General features: G+C 38.2%; 3 protein-coding genes and 2 long non-coding RNA genes across 6 annotated transcripts in view; 2 read left to right on the plus strand and 3 right to left on the minus strand.

Annotated features, from left to right (window-relative positions):
* The window catches only part of LOC116931691, an 8,372-nt gene extending 7,221 nt beyond the window's left edge, over nt 1-1,151 (plus strand). Inside the window, exon 6 of the mRNA XM_045179955.1 lies at nt 666-1,151. Coding sequence (XP_045035890.1) covers nt 666-1,125 — 460 coding nt within the window. The 3' untranslated portion in view covers nt 1,126-1,151. The remainder of the gene's footprint in view (nt 1-665) is intronic.
* Nucleotides 1,152-3,446: 2,295 nt separating this feature from the next.
* LOC116931807 lies at nt 3,447-4,030 on the minus strand. 2 transcript variants are annotated; one of them, XR_006651926.1, is made up of 3 exons: nt 3,875-4,030; nt 3,636-3,769; nt 3,447-3,575 (listed from the first exon to the last, which is right to left on the minus strand). It is a non-coding gene; the product is annotated as an uncharacterized LOC116931807 (long non-coding RNA). The 2 variants fall into 2 exon arrangements; XR_004399185.2 differs by lacking the exon at nt 3,875-4,030 and having other exon boundaries at nt 3,636-3,837.
* A 2,582-nt stretch (nt 4,031-6,612) lies between these two features.
* LOC116932923 (RNA-binding protein pno1) lies at nt 6,613-7,628 on the plus strand. The gene is made up of 3 exons (XM_032940841.2): nt 6,613-7,048; nt 7,122-7,259; nt 7,316-7,628. The coding sequence occupies exons 1-3, from the start codon at nt 6,691-6,693 to the stop codon at nt 7,555-7,557; spliced, it is 738 nt and encodes a 245-aa protein (XP_032796732.1). The 5' UTR covers nt 6,613-6,690; the 3' UTR covers nt 7,558-7,628.
* LOC116932898 (mucin-16) lies at nt 7,629-10,196 on the minus strand. The gene is made up of 4 exons (XM_032940814.2): nt 8,801-10,196; nt 8,458-8,741; nt 8,181-8,399; nt 7,629-8,119 (listed from the first exon to the last, which is right to left on the minus strand). Exons 1-4 carry the CDS (start codon nt 9,943-9,945, stop codon nt 7,713-7,715), a joined length of 2,055 nt encoding a protein of 684 aa, XP_032796705.2. The 5' UTR covers nt 9,946-10,196; the 3' UTR covers nt 7,629-7,712.
* A 4,904-nt stretch (nt 10,197-15,100) lies between these two features.
* LOC123476848 lies at nt 15,101-15,845 on the minus strand. The gene is made up of 3 exons (XR_006651817.1): nt 15,696-15,845; nt 15,573-15,624; nt 15,101-15,484 (listed from the first exon to the last, which is right to left on the minus strand). It is a non-coding gene; the product is annotated as an uncharacterized LOC123476848 (long non-coding RNA).
* Nucleotides 15,846-19,435: the final 3,590 nt, after the last annotated feature.

The following is a 19,435-nucleotide window of genomic DNA, read 5'->3' on the forward strand; positions in this document are numbered from 1 at the left end:
AATTATTAATGAAAATGTTTTAAATATATTCGAAAGAGTTATTTCATCAAATATGTTTCATTTCCTACTTCACCCGAGCACTGGCATTGGCATCGGTAGAGAGGGGAGACGCGTTCAAGGCTGATCCGCTAAAGGGGGGAGATGCGTTCAAGGCTGGGCCACTGAAGAGGGGATCGAGCTACGGAAGAAAAAAATGGCAAAGCAAGCACGGAAATTTGTTCATTTTTCAAATTAACGATAGTTGTGAAGTGAAAACGACTTTTGTAACAAATGAACTTTATAGTAAAAAAAAGGGGAATAGGCTCATGAAAAAATAAAGACGGAAATCGGTTAACTTACATATGAATAACTAGACGGCAATGTGTGAATTTCACTCATCGTGGTTTGAGTTACGGCAATGAATATAAACGGTGGCGGAAGTATCGTATATTATTCCGCTTTCTCTCTCATGGAGAATAGGTCGAATTTGTTTGAAATTATTTCAGAGTACCTTATGGAACTTAGAAATAAAAGGGAGAAATAGGCCCACTTTGACGGAGAAATAGGACCGCTTTAAAAATATTTTTAAAGTGGGCCTATTTCGTAGGGTCCTATTTCGTCCGGTCCTATTTGCCGGGCCTATTTCGTCGTGGCCTATTTCCACCGGTCCTATATCTCCGGCTTCCATCTCATCACACAGTCAAATTTGTATTTGGCATGACTCCCCAAGGTTCTATAAATTTTGTGTCAAAGGGTTTTGGTGGACGAAGCACTGATGTAGATATCGTAAACGAATCTAGGTTCCTCGATAACATTGCTAAAAATGATGAAGTTATGGCTGACAAAGGATTTTTGGTCGAAGAAGCAATATCATCTCGTGGTGCTACATTAATTATGCCTGCATCTAAAGGACGAAGACAACAGCTAGAAGGATCAGAAACGGAACGATCTAGGATTATATCTAACGAACGTATTCATATAGAAAGAGGTATTGGTAATTTGAGGAAAAAGTTTACTATACTTAGAGGACCAATTAAAGTAGAACACATGTGTTCTGATCCCTCCAACTACGCTTTTATCGATAAAGTTGTGATTGTGTGCTGTTGTTTGATGAACTCAATGCCTTCTATAGTTCCCCCCTGGTAAAATGCTTCAATACACTATAATTTGTACTCGTAGTTTACATTAGATTTATTTTTTCTATGTAACAATATTGCAACAGCGATTTTAAAACAACAAATTAGCGCAAATTAATCGCTTCAATAGGAACAAATCAGTTTTACAAAATCAGTTTTTTAGTGAGAGCCCACGTTTGGCCACTAACTTAACACTGTTTTGATTTCTTGTTTACTTGGGTATTTTCTTTGTTTTTACGGACTTTCTTAGACAAAGCGGAACAAGCTTTGCACTTCCACTTCGCACGAAATCTTTTTCTCGGTGGCATAACACATGATTTGTGAAAAGTACATATAACACAATCAACATTTGCACAAGTAACGGTTTCCTCGTTCGACTTCAAAACCTTTTGGCAGCATAACAACAAAGGTGTTCGACAACTCCCAGACTCGATAATTTCTAAAATTGGCACAAGTAAATTCACAGTTCGCAACACAGAGTAATATTAAGCCTGTGACAGGACTGAAACTTGACAGCTATGATAACCACTACTAAAAACGCAAAAAATACTAAACAGCATCCCTAGCCTTTTACTTGAATTAATTTTCATGGATAAACTAGGGATGATTAATCATTTTAAATGACTGGTGAAGACGCAGAATGTCTTAAAGTGTAGTATTCTAGAACATTTCCTGAATTGGATAAGTATTACTGGGTAAATAAATCAAAACCCCCTTTTTCCCTATCTCCCCCTGCAATCGAAACCCCCCTCGATTTTTAAAAATTTTGCAACGTAGCATCCGAAACTGGTCTATACACTATTTATACCTTTATTAAATCGCTTTTCAATTTATAAAACAAGAATGAATTAAACATCGGAATGTTTCAATTAGATTTATTGTGAATTATCACCCATGGGCAACTGGTAGTGGTGGCAATACTAGGTAGAATTAACTAGTTTTACCTAGTTACCTAGTATTACTTTTTTTTTTCTCTTCTTTTACCTAGTTTTTGGTCCATTTTTCTACCTAGAAATTACCTAGTAATAGTAATACCTAGTTTTTTAAAATGATTACCTAGATAATTACCTAGGTAATTTTGATTTTTATGCAGCGTTGTCAAAATAATGGCAACGATGTTTTTTATTCATTTTTATGTGACACACTTGATATTTCTTTGTGCAGACTGCTCAACATTTTTTCGCGCCCACAGTCCCTCACCACGTCTCATCTCTCACAGTCTCACCATGTTTTCTTCAAGATTTTTCACTACAAATTTTAGACTGATTCAGAGCATACGCAGCTCTTCAAACGAAGGAGAGTTGTTGACACTCCATGTCCAGCCATGCGTTGCAGTACAAGTCTCGTAGAATTAAAAAGGGAAATTAAGGATTACTTGGATATATTGGACAAGGGAGAGTTCGATGCGGAAATTGACCCATTTTCTTTCTGGAAAGAAAAGTCATGGAGTTTTTCCAATTTGTCTGGAATAGCATTGCAATATCTGGCCCTGCCAGCAACGTCTGCATCCGCAGAGCGACTTTTTTCTTTCAGTGGGCTTTCTTGCAAAGGCAAAAAAACAAACGTGTCATCCGTTTCACTAAAATCGCAAACGCTTTGCAGATTCAATAAGAAATTTAACATAAACCCTTAATCTGTTTTCTTCCTTTCAGTAATTCAAATAAGTGAATACAAAGAGATTCAAATTTGAAGTCTATGGTAATTTTTTATTTGGTATGGGTACTGCAGCTTACATTTGATTTTTTAGGAAATTAAACATTTTTGAAGAACCTAGTTTAAAAGTTGTACCTAGTTTGAATTTTGAAACTAGGTACCTAAATAACTAGGTAATTACCTAGTTAAAAATTTTACCTAGTTTTTTTTTCCTACTTTTACTAGTACCTAGTACCTAGTTTTTTTTGCAATTACCATACCTAGTTTTTGTGAAAACTAGGTAAATAACCTAGTAATACCTAGTTTTCTAAAAAAAACTAGGTATTTTACCTAGTAATACCTAGTAAAAAAAAACTAGGTTGCCACCACTAGGCAACTGGGTTGGTGCGGGCCGGAGAAAAACGGTTTCAAAACCCGATTTTGAGAGAATCGGGAAAACTATAAGTCCAAAAGTTTTAACAATTATAGGAATCGACATATCTTGAAAAGATCTATCCATTTCTGAAAAAAATATTGCTTAAAAATTACTTATTGGAAGAGTAAACCAGAGTTGCCGTTCGATCACCATTTGGTGATCGATTGATCTCGATCTCGATCTCTTAAAAAAACTGATCAATCGATCACATCGAGCAGTGAATGAAAAAGTGATCGATTGATGATCAACGTCGATCAAATCGATCGTCTGAATTTTTCCTCTTGTATTTTGGTATGAAAGAGTAAACCAAATACACAAAGTGAAACATTGTTAGTGGTGGGACAAATACTACATATTTCTTCTTTTCTGCCAGTGCAGGTTGACTCTCAGTTCTGAAGTGGAAATTGAAAATGTAATATATTTTCTTTAGGATACAACATTTCATTACTTACAAATCAATGGTAGGCATAGGCCTACGTCTATCATCTTTTGACGTTGAAGGCTCCACGTCCACACTCATCTCACAATCGTTAAATTCGTTACTTATGCAGTATTAAAAGATTTGACTATGTGCTATGTCTAGAATCTAGAATAAACTGAATGCTACTGCAAGTCTGCAAGCTGCAACACGTGAAGTTGCATAAATTCACGTCGTCTGAAAAAGCAGACAAATTAAAAAAAAAATATCAACCTAGGTGGCGCAAAATTCGTCTTGATCGAGAAATATCTCGATCATGTGACCCTTTCGATCTCGATCTCGATCTCGATAACCTGCTGTGATCAATTCGATCGCCTCGATCAGGGAAAATTGATCGATCGATCCTTCGATCTCGATCATTTCCATCGATCGCGGCAACTCTGGAGTAAACCGATTTGCCATTTTTCAGGTAGGTTGGTGTGGTTAAGCGGGTATTCTGTAATCCCCACCCCCCAATAATACGTGAAATTTAAATAATTTTTTGCGGGAAAATTATAAGACGAAAATTAATAAATTTGATAGAAATGGATAGCTCTTGACAAGGGCTATCCATTTCTGTAAAATAATTAAGATAATTTTCATAAACAAAAAATTTTTTGGCAAGACGTTTTTTGTAGTTTTTGCGCTCTAGAGTTATACTCGATCCTATAGACTTAAAGAACAATTTTCATTGTTTTTAAAACTTTTTTTTGTATAAATATTTTTTAATAAATTATACAGAAATGGATAGCCCTTGTCAAAAGCTATCCATTTCTGTAAAATTTATTAGTTTTGGTCTTATAGTTTTCCCACAATAAATTTTTGAAATTTTACTTATTATTGGGGGTAACCGGATACCCGCTAAACCGCACCGACCTACCTGAAAAACGGCAAATCGGGTAACTCTTCCAATTAGTATTTTTAAAAGCATCATTTTTGCAAAAATGGACAGATCTTATGAAAATATATCAATTCCTATCATTTTTAAAATTTTTAGAATTATGGTTTTCCCTATCATTACCTGATCGGGTTTTGGAACCGCCAGCCCAAGTGCCTATGGCCCAATTTACACTAATTTAAGAAAACACATCGGTACTTAATTCAGTCTATTATATAAAATGAAAAAAACAATTGATATAAGTAAAAATGTTGTATTTGTAAAACTTAACAAACAGCAAACAATAAATGTAAACAATATAAATACAGTGTATTTATAACGTAAGTGCAGTGTATCGTATTTGGGTATTAAAATAAAATACTTAAAATACGTATTTTATTCGGTATTTGTATTTGGGCTGTTTCTTATTTAAAGTATTTGTATTTGTATTGGTCGTTTACGCTGAAAGTGAATAAAATACAAATACAAATACAAAATACTTTTTTTTCAAAGATTTGAAGTTTGTAAATTGGCAACAGTGTATGAATCGAAAGTAGCTTCATTTTGACAGCGTTATGGCACCTGCAAAACGTTTTGCAATAGCTTTTTCTAGTTTCAAAACTTTCAATTGCATTTTTCGTCGTCTGATTGTCTTGCGTGTGTTTTCATTAAACCACAAGTTTCTTTAACGTATATCTCTAGTTCTCTACAAATCGGATTGTTTCTTATTACTGTGCGTTCTGAAGAACTTGTATAATACCCACGGTAAGTGTTTAAGTTATTGAACATTCTTAAAATACGCAATGGCATAAACTAATAACTTAGCATATCCTCTGATTCAGTGACAAGAATGTCGGCAAGACAGATCCTTGTACAGAAAGTTAAAAATAAAGGAGTAAGAGGCAAATAATGTGGAATGGAGCAGTTGGACATCCTACGTTGCGCATTCTCCTCAAATGCGAAAATCAAATTTGTGTCCAATCTGTGGTACGCTGTCTACAGCGTCTTATGGGAAAACCAACCATTTCACTTTAAAAATATTGTTTTCTTCTCTATAACTATGTTTTACCTCACTGTTGTACCTAACAGTGGATTCGCTATTCATTTGGTGATAACCTAATTTTTACCTAAGGATGGAGTTAAATTTTTAAGTTATCCTAAAAAGAAAATTCACTGTTCAAACGAAGTACAACAACTCCAGAATTTGCGAAGGAAAGCGTGGGTGGTTTTTAGGAAAACTTAAAAATTTAACTCCATCCTTGTGATTCTTTTCACAGTTTCGTACGCAACACTTCATCTTGTTAAACTTACAAGTTTGACGTTTATAGAGTGAACAACAATACACAAGCTAGCTAAAGAATTCGGGTTCTTCTGCTAGCCGGGTCGATCACAAAAAAGGACTCTTAAACAAAAATTAACTACAAATAAATTAGACTTAAAAGGAGATGGAGGGAAAATTTGGTTATCACCAAATGAATAGCGAATCCACTGTTAGGTACAACAGTGAGGTAAAACATAGTTATAGAGAAGAAAACAATATTTTAAAAGTGAAATAGTTGGTTTTCCCATAAGACGCTGTGGACAGCGTACCACAGATTGGACACAAATTTGATTTTCGCATTTGCGGAGAATGCGCAACGTAGGATGTCCAACTGCTTCATAAAGGAAGAAAGTATTTTGTATTTGTATTTGTATTTGTATTTTATTTTATTTGGTATTTGAGGTTTTGGGAGAAAAAATGTATTTTGAAGGACGAGTATTTTAAAATACTCGTTTTTTTCAAATACGATACACTGAAATACACAAAGAAACAAACAAATCAAAGCGCGAACTCCATTCCCACGGAAAACCACGCTGTGTGTATCAGGAAAATGTGAGAGCGGAAAGCAGAAATACATGGAAGGGTATAAGGGTTGAGGGAGCCAATCAGAGGGCCGGGATAGTCCCACTGGGACTTCGAGACCGTCTCGCGGAGACCAAGTTGCATTTTATCCTCAAGTCCACGAAAAATCTATCACAAATTTTGGGCAAGTCCGCATGTGAAAGTCCGCAGTTTCTCCAGTCCGCGGTCCGCGTCCGCATTTTATCTTGGCCCGTCTTATGTGGCTGATAGCAGTCTTTCACTTCGTTGTCTGCGGTAGCGACACGTGTTATTCAGACGTAAAGAACCGAAATGGAAAATATTAACCAAACAGAGCCTAGAAGTGACTTTGTTACAAAGCCTAAACGAAAAGCAGCTAAACGTAAAGAATACCACGCTGATAATTTGAATAAAAACCAGGCTTCGTCGATGGAAGTGTCCGAAGAGACGGCTGTTACTCTGCCAGCGTTTCCACCAGTCAAGCGAGAAAAGTTAGACAGCGCAGTTGAGATACGTAAAATAGCTGTGCCTGCACACAGATATTCGCCATTGAAAGAGAACTGGATGAAACTTTTCACTCCCATTGTGGAGCATCTACATCTCCAAATCAGATTTAATTTGAAAAACCGTCAGGTTGAAATCAGAACATGTAAGGATACAAAAGACATAGGTATGAGATAATTAATTAAGGATGATTTACTCATGTTACCATTATACTTATTTGCTGCTTTTTAAATGTTTAGCAAATGTTCAGAAGGCTGCTGATTTTGTAAAAGCTTTTATTTGTGGATTTGAAGTGGAAGATGCATTGGCCTTAATTCGTTTGGATGACCTTTTTGTTGATTCATTTGAGATTAAAGATGTAAAATCATCTCTTAAAGGTATGACAACAGTATTTTAAGTTTTTATCAATTTCCTAAAGTAATTTTTTTGTTAGGTGATCATTTGAACAGAGCAATTGGAAGATTAGCAGGAAAGGGTGGACGAACTAAGTTCACCATTGAAAATGTAACAAAGACAAGGATTGTTTTGGCTGATCAAAAAATTCACATTTTAGGTTCATATCAAAATATTCAAATTGCTAAAAGAGCAATTTGCAATTTGATTCTGGGTTCTCCTCCTTCTAAGGTTTATGGTAATTTGAGAGCAGTTGCTAGTAGATCATCTGATCGTTTTTAGATGACTAATAATACTACTGTACAGATCAAATGATTGGTATATCCCAATACATTTGGAAGAATTCATGGTTATTCTGCGTTTTATAAGATATATTTTGGTCATAAGATGAAATATGCTAACACAGGAATTTTGTAAGTAGAACTGCTGCGAGATTATTACTTTGAATTAAAAGGAAACATTTTCGGGGATCCAAGATTAATTACTCCACTCAAGTTAGGGAAACCAGTCGTCCCTGCCCGTCGCACCGCGGTCGCTGACATAACAGGTATAGCGAAATCACTGTGATCGGTTGAAGATGTTAAATTAGATGCGGGGATAAATTGATTAATTCCCATTAATTCGAGCTGAGTCATAACATCTTGGCGTTTTAAGTCCACGATGGGAATATAAAATTCGTTTGATGAAGTTGCTTTATCCATCGGAAGTAAATTCGGCTCGTTAATGGTGGAAGATTGAACGGGTGAGCTTGCACAATTAGGCGTAACATTAGCTGGTCGATTTAGTCGGCATGATCCTAATATTTCTCCGCTTTTGGATTGCTCACTGTGTACATCGTCAGTAGCTAAATAGCAGGGAATATATGTTATAAAATTTTTGCAAAATGTCCCAACATGGAATCTTACTCGTGGTTGTTTTGGCGATGGCAAGAGAATGAGGCCCCTGCCTACCGATGACCAGCTTATTATTTATGGAAGCATAACCAGATGTGCTGGCTGTTGTCACGCAAGGAGTTTGCCCACTAGGACTACAAAGAGTTTTGGTGCGAGATGTGAACGAATCGACTGCTAATACTTGATTAGAAACCGATTTCATGACAACCGCTAAGCTATTCGTTTCACCATCTGAATCCCATTGGAATGTTGATCAGTTTGATGTATAATGCCAGAACATAAATGTTACCTGTGTTTGATCGTGTGGCGACAGGTGGATGTGGCCCTTGCTTACTGGTTGCAGAACTATTGACCGCTGAAACACAACCGGACGTGCTAAGGGTTGTGGATTCACCAGTTCGTCCTCTCTGGCTACTTGGGTACGTACGAGACGTAGATGAATTTACTTCCAACGTTTGATTGGAGACCGAACTCCGGGCAACTGGCGCACTAATCGTTGGTCGGACTGTGGCGGGACGCACCTTTCTTAGATGAAGCACCAAATGGTTTTTAAGTAGCGACTGAGAGCTGAAGCTAAAACAACCGAATGATAAATATGTGAACAACGAAAGACATTTAAAACAAGTAATTACGTTTCGTTGCAAACTTGACATTGCAAAGGGTTACGCTGTTGCAGTGAAGCAGACGCTGTGTTCGTTAAGTCGACTGTGATGGGACCAGGCGTTCTGGTATTGGTAGTTATTGTTGACGTGGGGGCGCTTGTAGCTTTCAAACTTGCAATGATTTCAGATGCAACTTGATTTTCTTTATTTTTTGCCGGTGTGACCGTTATATTGGGATTACTCAGCAGTGACGCAACAGATGGCGTCTGAATGACCTGTGAACTAGCTTTTATGAGCACCGTGTTAATTCCACCTTCTACGCTTTGAATGACGGGTAGACCTGTCTGTTTCTTTGGAACAATTCGCACTTCACAGTCTCCACTGGGCTTCGAGGCAGAGGCAGCAACTTCTTCTTCAGCACGGGCTATTTTACGAGGAGGTTGGCATACCTCTGGTACTCCTTCTTCGGCTGTTAAAAGTCGTTTCTGCGTAGTAGACTGATTTGGTGCGCTTGAAGTCTGCTGCCTTGGATAAGGCGGAGGAAGACGCATGGCTGACGAAGTCGCAACAGCAACCGTAGATGTAGTCGGCAAAGTGATCCCCACGGGTTGCGAACTGAGCGCCACACGAGGAGATGTTGGAAGTATACAGCCTGGGCTCAGACTATTGGACGGCTGTGGCCGGATAACTACATATCCAGGGCGCTGTTGAATTATTTGATGAGGACGGACTGAGGTTCCCGGTGAACTGGTTAGAGCATGACGAAGTGCTTGTTGACCTGGATGCACCACTGTTTGCTGACGGACAGTAGTCTGTGCCGTGGAGAAAGATGGTCGAGTAGACTGGGCAGCTGGGATCTGCAACTGAACATGGTGGACGATAGGAGCAGAGGGTTGATCAGGGTAATGTGGCAAAGGGCTATTGGTATGATGTAACGTAGCATTATAAATGCCGTTATTGATGGGGAACTGACATCGCGGATGGCTGGAAGATGGTACCGATTGAACTGGATTATTCGGGGTTTGCTGAAGATAACTGGTGGTGGAAACCGCATGGATGTGTGCTGGGCTATGATTGCTGGCAAAAGCCATTACTGAACTGACACTAGCTCTAGAGAAGTCGTTAGGCTGGATGGATCGGGAAGGTGTAGGGTAGCATTGCGATGGATACTGCATTTCTTGTTTATTTGAAGGCCGGTGGATATACTGAGGGGCTGTTGCGTACGAGCTCTGTTGCTGACCTGTTATCGCCTGTGGTCGATATACTGGTTGTTGTTGATATTGTAATAAATTAGATGCTTGTTGTTGTTGCTGTTGTCTTTGTTGTTGTTGCTTTTGTTGTTGTTGCTTTTGCTGTTGTTGCTTTTGCTGTTGTTGCTTTTGCTGTTGTTGTTGCTGCTGCTGTTGCTGCTGCTGCTGTTGTTGCTGCTGTTGTTGTTGCTGCTGCTGCTGTTGTTGCTGTTGCTGCTGTTGTTGTTGTTGTTGCTGCTGCTTGCTGTTGTTGTTGTTGTTGTTGCTGCTGCTGCTGCTGTTGTTGCTGTTGCTGCTGCTGTTGTTGCTGCTTCTGCTGTTGATGTTGTCGTAGGTGTTGATATGCCTGTGGATGATGATGACCTGTGAACACATTCATAATCCATCGTTTAATCTGTTTGTCAAGCTTGAGTTCACATTACGGTATTTAAAAAAAATATATAAAAAATGAATAAAAAATAAATAAATAAAATTAAAACCTTGTCCTGGTGCGTGATAAAACTGGTACGACTGTGTCACGATCTGCTGTTGTGACAGAGGCAAGATCGACGGTATAGGATTTGGAAGCATAGCTAGAATGTATAAGTGAGAAATATACATTTTTCTTTATTTGCCAAGTAATCTTTCTAGAAATGAATCTTTATACTTCTAATCACTGCAGGAGGTAAAATTGGTCGAGATATTTGTAAAACTTGCTGCTGCTGTTGCGTCGCATCTAAAAACCAAGACAAAACAATTATAAACAGGTCAATTGTTTTCTAGTTATTAAGCAATACTCACGTTTTACAGACGAGGATCTTAAGGATTCTGAAAGAGTTACCAGTGCAGTTTGGCCTGAGATATTTAACTCTGTCAGATTTCTTTCTGGTATGACAACCATGGCATGTTGTCTGTTATGACTCTTCGATGGTGAAACTGGAAAGGAAGTTATCAGTGCTTCCTCCTCTGTGCGATCCACGGGCAAGCGGGAAGGAGATAAAAGCGATTCAAAAGGAACACAACGCAGTTGTCCTTTTGAATTTGGTAGCTCTATTTCCTTTGGCGATTCATTTCCTGGATTTGTTGTATCATTTCCCTTTATTTCAATAGATTTATCTTCGGGTTTGTCTTTTAAAAGTTGTACCAATGCTAGGTTTTTCTCTGTGGTAGGAGTTTGTAGAATTATTGGTTCTACTAGAGGGGTATCTGCTGAAAGGGCCTGAAAATCTGCTTGATAAAGATCAAAAGCCAGTTGCATTTAGGTATAAAGCTATGGATTAGTTATGATATACCTATTGGAGATTTAGAAGAGCTTGGTAGATTCACATCTGCTGGTTGAACAACTTCTGGTGAAGATTCATTTTGCACATCAACCTGAGTTATAGAATCTACTGAGAATTGGTTCAAAAAACTGATTTCCTCTCCTAGTTTTTCAATGAATACTGGATCTAGGACATTGGGATCTACTTGGAGTTCCACTGCTAACATGCTTGCAGATGACACCATCTCATTTGAAGTACCAACGTGTGTACTAATTGGTGAAGCCACAGGACTAGAAGATTCACAACTTCCTGGCCAAGCTTGCAAGTCTTCCTGCTCTGTTAGGTTGCCTTTAGAAGACTCTGGCTCCTCAATATCAGATACCATATTCTTGGAGCATCTTGACACAGTGGAATTAGGCAACTTTCTGTCTATATTCCTGTTGGCAGTAGAAGATAGACTCTGGATTCCGGATTTGATATTTAGAATTTGGATTTGTTGCAATTTTACAACCGGAAGTTGAGAAAATGTGAAGTCAACAGCATGCTACAATAAAATTAGTGAATTTATGTTGTTCATTTTTTGCAACATTGTTGTTTAAAATTACCTTTGCATGGTGATTTTCAAAATCATTCCAAGAGGTGAAAACCTTTTCCTTACACCTAACACAAGTAAACTGTTCTCTTGTTGGGTACATTGTGTTTTCTTCTGCTTGATGATTTTGTTAATGATTTCAGGTATGTTTCCAAAGTATATAAAATAACTACATAAAATTTGATGTAGCAAACATCTCGGAAACAAGGCCTAATTAGTTCACCTCACCTCAACATTGATGACACTGTTTTATGGTTATACACAGACACTTTACACCGAAAGTTTTAAGACAAATACTGTTTCACAACTGTCAAAAGCTTTTGAGTAGGTGAAAGACGTATGCGATACAAACCGATATATCAACCACCTTTTCCTTTCCTTTTTCCTCTATTTTTGAATTTTTGCTGATCAAATTTAATCTGGTCAGCACACCATCTGGCGTTGAATATAGTTTGATGCTTAAGGCTTAACTCTCGATGATGAAGCCTAATTCTGGAAACGTAGAACTAATAATCCATTGGTGCAGGCTTCAGACACATACGAAACTAAGTAAATCCTTAAGTCGACAGCGAAAATATTTATTCTAACGGATTCTTATACAACTACACTCAAAAGCTTCAGGTGTTTAATGTAGAAATTAGCAAGCACAAGCGCGCTTTTGGTAACAACCCAAGCTTTGCACCAAAACTGCAAAAAAAAACCAAAGGTAAACCGACTGTAAACCGACGCCGAAGGGGATCTCATTGTTCAAGGGGAAGTCAAGCTCCGGCAGATGGCAATTCTCTCTGTACCGACCAATCACATCACAAAGAAAGTAAGTGGAAGGAGAACCTGGTGAAAGAAAAGATGAAGAAAGCGAATTTAAGGAAAAACCTAGTCGAAACCGCGGCTCTAGCGCCATTCCATATTAGTGGTGAATCCGCTAATCTATTTAATACCGAGTGACATCTGCAGAGTAGCATGGCCTTCTAAAGTTCTAAGTAATAAGACAGAGGCTGTGAGTGATGTGACGGGCAAAGGCAGCAAGTGGATCGACGGGCAGAAGCAAAGAGTGGGTCGATGGGCACCTACAGCGGTAGTTTTGGCAAGCAAAATAGGTTGACGTGCAGACTATGAGGAGGAGGACGGGCAACTAGGCGGACACCTTTGCGGATAGAGACAGTGAATGGGTCGACGGGCAAAAAATGGGAACGCAGAAAGCTTAAAGAGTAGACGGGCAAAAATTAACCGTTAACAGTTTGGCAGAATTAAATGGCGAAAAAAGCGTTAAAAATACGCTAGCGCCACCTATCTCCCGGCCCTGGACGGGCCCAAAGTTACTAGTGGCCTTCTAAAGTTCTAAGTAATAAGAAAGCCTAAATCATCCACACATCAGATAGGGTTATTGCGACTATTGCGTGTGTACTCTACTTAATGCTTAAGGCCTGTAAACTCGAATACCTCCTATGGCGTTGACGCGTTACCTGGCAACAACTAGGGATCGGCCCCGATTAGCCCTAATCGGGTTAACTGCCCCGCCCCAGAAAAAGGCAATCGGGGTGCCATTGGTATACGGACGATTCGGCAAATTTGACGTTTGCCGAATTGGTTTTTGCCGAATTGGTTGACTTTGTTTTTTTTCCGAATCGTACATACCAATTCGGTAAAAAGCCAATTCGGCAAAATTGTTTAAAATGGGGTAGTGTTCAATCTGGAATCATGAAATTTTGTTTTTGTGAACATCCCGTCAATTTATTTTGTTGTTGTTTTATAACACACATAATTATTTTCCCTTCAATACAATCATTCACTCACATCATCTTTTTCATCGTCCAAACACATAGCTTCATTTAACACATTTGATTCGGCATACACTTCAGAAACAGCTTTTAGAAGTTGTTTTCCATTAATCTGTTCAGGGTAGGAATTCCACAACTCAAACAATTTTTTGTTTACAGAATCGGTTAGTTTCAGTGTGCGCTTAATTAGTTTGTTTCCGCATAGTAATTTCTTATAGAGGGGAATTAATTTGGACTCCTGATAAGGTATGGGTACCAGTGAGTAAAAATTCATTTTATCCTTATTGTGGCAATTGATGCGATTATGCCAACCCTCTGCGTCGTTATTGTTAGTGCGGATTGCAAATAACGCAAATTTTGTCATCACCCATTTCAGAGATAATGGCTTAATAAGAATCACAATCAACTTCACTTGACGTTAGAATAAGGTAGACTAAGTAGTAGGCACAGTTGCCGAATCGACTTTGGCCGAATCGGTAATTTCATAGGTGACAATTCGGCAACTTTGCCGAAATGGTTTTTGCCGAATCGTCCGACATTCGTGCCATTTTGTCAGCCAGGGCGGGGTGGGGCAAAAATCGAGGTTAACCCACTTGCCCCGACGCCATTTGCAAAAATTGTACCTGAATTCCAACTACGAATTTGGGTCGGGTTTTTATCGGGGCAACCGGGACGAACTCCCTGATTTTCATCATATTAATCGATTTCGACTCGATCGATTATCTTTTTACGCCGATCGACTGATTGCAATCGGGGTTGCATCCCCGGTTAGGCACCCCGATTCAAGCCCGATTCAGATCGGGGTTCAAAAATTTTCACCCTGAGCCCCGTACGCCCCGCCCAAGCCCTGAATTTCGAAACCCGATTGGCAAAATGCACCCCAATTAGGGTCGGGGCCGATCCATAGCAACATCTAATCAGAGGAAAAACAAGGGTTACGACGACACCATCAGGCGCTCGCTACTGCTACTGCTTCGAAAGCCTAAATACAAGATTAAGCAAAAACAGGGTTTCCTTGTATTTTTTAATTAAGAGTATCTTAGAATCATTAACTTTCAGTTAGAATATTCCAGTAAGTGTAAAAAATCACCTCTTTAAAAAAGATTTGTGTTTGTGTTGTTTGCGTTGTTTCACCATTACAACCAAATTTGCATCGGTATTGGGATGGAGGTATTGATGGCAACCTAGTTATTTTTGAAACTAGGTATTACTATTACTTTTTACCGAGTTTTCGAAAAAAAGTAGGTAATACTATTACTAAATACCTAGTTTTATAAAATTACTAGGTAAAGTAGTCGCCGAAAAACTAGGTACTAGGTAATAGTAAAAAGTAGCGGCAAGAAATCTAGGTAGTAATAAAAAACTAGGTAGTAATTTAAAACTAGGTAACCTAGTTATACCTAGTTTTTAAAATACGATAAAAATTAAATGACAATACGAGCAGTTTGATTCTTTGATTATTCTTTCTGTATTTCTTCTACAACTTGAGTTTTGAATAAGTTATGAATCTAAATTTCTGTTAAACCGGCACAGAGTTTCAGATTAAAGCAAAACGGAAGAAACGTTTGTTTTTTTCCCTTTGCAGGAAAGGCCACTACACGAGAAAAGACGCTCTGCTGATGCGGAAGTTGCGGGCATGGCCTGGTACTGCAAGGCAATTGGTGCTAGAGTGGGAAATCTACCCAATTTCTCTTTCCAGAATTGAAGGACATCACATTTTTGGCTGAATTCTCCTTTGTCGATGATTAAGATGTAATCTTGAACTTCTTGTTTCAACTCCTCCTCTTTTGATACGGTAGCTGGAAGTGATGGTGTGTTTACAAGCCTTCGCCTCTTGAAATGCTGAGGTTTATCTGTAGATTAAAGGAAGAATCAGTTAATTTTCGAAATTCTATTCAGGTGCAGCTTGCAACAGTTGCAAGTGAAATGAAGTTGACTCACTTTAGGATGTGACAATTCCAATGAAAAAATGCTAGACAAACTAAATAAGTCCCTGCAATACAATTAAATACATTACAAAACTAACAAATGCTTGTAAAATAACCATTTATTTCATACTCATACTTAAACTTTGAGTTATTCAGGTGCAGAATTGCATGTAATTTCCAATAAACAGTAGATAGACTGATAGACTAACTCAGTCAGGCGTCAGGCTCTGTCAGGGAAAGGGAAAAAAGGAAACAAATGAATAGCGATAAGCGACAAATTACAATTAACAGAAATTTTGAGTTTTTAATCATTTGACAACAGTGTAAAAAAAAAGTCAAATTACCTAGGTAATGTTTTTCTTATTACTAGGTATTTTTTTTTAAACTAGGTTTTACTATTACTTAAGTAGCCCGGAGAGAAACTAGGTAAAGTAGAACTAGGTAAAGTAGTGAAAAAAAAACTAGGTATTACTAGGTAACTAGGTAATACTAGGTATTACTACCTAGTAATGCCACCAATAGATGGAGGTAAAAGACTTCATCCAGAGATTTATGGAAATTAGTATGTCGATTCAAGTCTTTTTTATGTCTTGTTATCATTGTGAGTAAGATTTTATAAATTTTTCATTTTATCTCTAAGTGGAAATGTTTAATCCGTTTATGGGTTTTTTGCCTAAATGATTAATTCAATTAACAACAAGAACAAGAAGAAAATTTTTCATTTACATGATAATAAAACTTATATTTTTTAACATACTACTTTTTTCTTTTTAACAACTCAATTGCCATATTGCTGTCAAACTAGCACACTTTTAATTTCAAAAACTTGATTGCCTTTTGTTTTATCTTTATTCATGTGCCCACATAACACAATGCAGTCCGTCGGATGTCCGACAGATGTCGGGGTCGGATGTTGAGTACATCTTTTTTATATCCTCCGGACAGCCTGATATCCGATTTGGATGACGGCATAGCCGCGGGTAGGGACAACGAATGCAGCACATGTCGGGGGTGATCCAATATTTCAAAATGATCATTTTTCCCATATAACAACTATACTTTTTACAAATTAAAAATCAGAAAGATAAAGACTAGTTCTTTATCTTTCTGATAAAAAAAATTAACCTCGTACGAGCAATCTTAGTATTTAAAAAAAATTCACGCGAGACACCGTTAGGCCTATCTCGCGCGGGTTAAAACGCCGTTTTTGGACCGAGGTGATCCAATACCTGGCGTGGGTACTGTATGTCACACCTCTATTTATTTATGTCTGTAGATTAGACTTAGTAGCCAATACACTTGCATTGTGGATCAACCGTCTCCTTTTTATTTATTTAAACCACTTTTAATTTAATTATTCCGTAAAGGGAAGAATGAGTAAATCCATGATCCCTTTACAATAACAATAATACTGTAGATATAGCTGATAATTCCTATGTGTGGCAACGTACGCATGCCAACCGCCTAAAACCCTTGTATGAAATGATGTTGTGGAAAAGGGAACCTTGTCCCCCCTTTGAAAGCCTGTCGGACTTTGAAAGCCGATTCCGTAAATCGATTGCCTCTTACACAACAGATTTTCCTGAAAACGACATTGCGATTGAAGATCACGATCATGAAGCAACAATAATGAACGATACATCCAATATTGACACAGCTCTAGTAGATAAAAATTTTTTCCGACGAATATATTCGGAAACATCGCCAATCCATTCCGACCTTCATTAGAAGATGAAGGTATACAATACTAGGAACAGCCGCAGCAACGAAACGACGATAGCAACGCCCATCAGCAGCAGCCAGCTGTGCAGGATTGGGTGCAGCCACAATAGCAGGCCGTCCATTCGAAGAACCAGGTAAACGTAGAAAGAATAAACTCCTGGATAAAAAAAAGACATCGTTCCCTCTTTAAAAAATCTGTTTATCTTTTCTTGTCCTTCTTTAAATTCGCTCTATCGTTCTCTTATTCTGTCCTTCTTTTCTCTTTGTTCTTTTTTCCTCGAATTATTCGCATATAACTTTTCCTTTATCCCAGTAGTAAATAAAATAGAAGAAAATTCGTAACGATAGTTGTTTTATTGATTTGATTATCAAAATATAAATAAACAACAGTAGGAAGTAAAGTGAATCGAGTAGTATGAGTTAAGAGGTTTATGCGAGGAAGATCGCACTGTGTTCTAGACGGGTTACCCGGGTTACACGGTTCTTGGGTGCATTTACCTTGCGTCAGTCGCCCCGACAACCCAACCCGTCGGCGACCTGACGAACCGCGTCGAACCTTTAACTTATTGGTAGAATTTTCTCTAATAAATAACTTCTTGTTTGAAAATATAGATTTATGAAGTAACATTACATTGATTTTATTTTGTTCAATTACGTTTATTTTTATAGTTCGAACAATAACTACACCGTGAATAATAGTTAGAGGAATTCTTTTTATTTCACAGTAGCTCCCATATAGTCTTGAGATCTTGTGTTCTTCTATATTCTTTTTTCCGCTTCTTTTCTATTTTCTTCTTCCTTCGCTATCCAATGCTACGCTAGAAAGAAAATGACACTCGTCGGAAGGGTAAGCCCTTCGTCGCCAAATCACTGGGGTGGAATATGGTCCACCCCGCTCTCGAATTCTCACCCATCCTTCGAAGGATGGATATTTCATGGACCTCGATGTCTTCTCACTTTGACTCAATCTAAACTGGGGAGAAAAAAAAAATACAAAAATCATTACGTTACTCGCCAACTTCGCAACCATTATTCGAGCTACATGTGTAACGAAACGCCAAGCGAAGCCCCTTCTTGCCCTTTTTTTTGCTTAATTAGACTAAGACCTTATTTCTTAAACTCTCCTTAACTTGATACCCCACTAGAAACTTTTACGATTTGTCAAAAGCCGCCCAAAATGGCCTTAACTTGCCGTGGCTAAAAATAGAATTTTTTTGTCTATTGGGAATTGCCCGAAACGGCCCAAAACTGCCCGGCCTATTTTTAACAATCGTCCAAATTCTTCCGATACCGCTCGAATTGGTCCGCCTATACCTCTTCGTGACGTCCAAAATCGCCCGATACCGCCCGAATTTGTCCGCCTATACCTTAACATTGTCCCGTATGTCCCCCACGGGATGATGACTAACATATAAAAAGCCACCACAAACTCCCAAAGGTTAGTCAGATCTACTCTACCTGTTCCGTGTGCCAACTTAAGCCTCTGCCGCTCTCCCGCCGTGCCTGCTACCGTAACTCTTGCAAGCCGCAGAATAAGTACCCTTTAAGTAATCACTATGTAGCTGTTTGACTCTTACTTTTTTACGTCTATGCCTTGAAGTTAGTACCCATTGGTAACTTTTAAGTGTCATGAGTCTTCTTTCCTCAATTTACGAGCTTGTTTAACTATTCTACGGGTACCTGTTGCAAATCGGTTTATAATACACGGCTTTTTATTTATTGCGTGCGTGTTGTTTTATGCTTGCTAAGTATACAAGACATTGTGAGTAAAGACGCCGCATTAAATTAAACTTTTCCGTATTGGAGACAACATGACAACGTCGTATACTCCTTTACATCTGATGGCAGTGGTTTTCGAACTCACTTACAGTGTTGTTGTGTACTGTCAATGGAAATATTACCAATCTCAGCTAATGTTGCAGAACATGACTCCTTGTTGTCCGAATGGAAAACGAGCTTTCAAAAAACGGCCACTCATTTCACCTTGAACACTGTATCCTTGACCCAAGTGGATAGACCTAAGACTCTTTTATCTGAGACGCAGTCAAACCTAACTAGAAAAACTAAAACGTCGTTTATAAAAAGAATGGTTTTTTTACGTCTAGAAAATCAACCAAACAAATTAAGTTACCAACAAGTAGCATGGTTTCTTTT

The sequence above is a fragment of the Daphnia magna genome, linkage group LG10 (assembly GCF_020631705.1).
Source record: "Daphnia magna isolate NIES linkage group LG10, ASM2063170v1.1, whole genome shotgun sequence".
Taxonomy (NCBI): domain Eukaryota; kingdom Metazoa; phylum Arthropoda; class Branchiopoda; order Diplostraca; family Daphniidae; genus Daphnia; species Daphnia magna.

Bases quoted from the DNA above. Each gene is read 5' to 3' on its own strand.
- LOC116932923 (XM_032940841.2), top strand. From the start codon at position 6,691: ATGGAAAATATTAACCAAACAGAGCCTAGAAGTGACTTTGTTACAAAG. The intron at 7,049-7,121 runs GTATGAGATAAT...TTAAATGTTTAG, and splicing joins TAAGGATACAAAAGACATAG to CAAATGTTCAGAAGGCTGCT. The intron at 7,260-7,315 runs GTATGACAACAG...TTTTTTTGTTAG, and splicing joins TGTAAAATCATCTCTTAAAG to GTGATCATTTGAACAGAGCA.
- LOC116932898 (XM_032940814.2), bottom strand. From the start codon at position 9,945: ATGCAGTATCCATCGCAATGCTACCCTACACCTTCCCGATCCATCCAG. The intron at 8,742-8,800 runs GTAATTACTTGT...CGGTTGTTTTAG, and splicing joins TGTCAAGTTTGCAACGAAAC to CTTCAGCTCTCAGTCGCTAC. The intron at 8,400-8,457 runs GTAACATTTATG...AATGGGATTCAG, and splicing joins CGCCACACGATCAAACACAG to ATGGTGAAACGAATAGCTTA.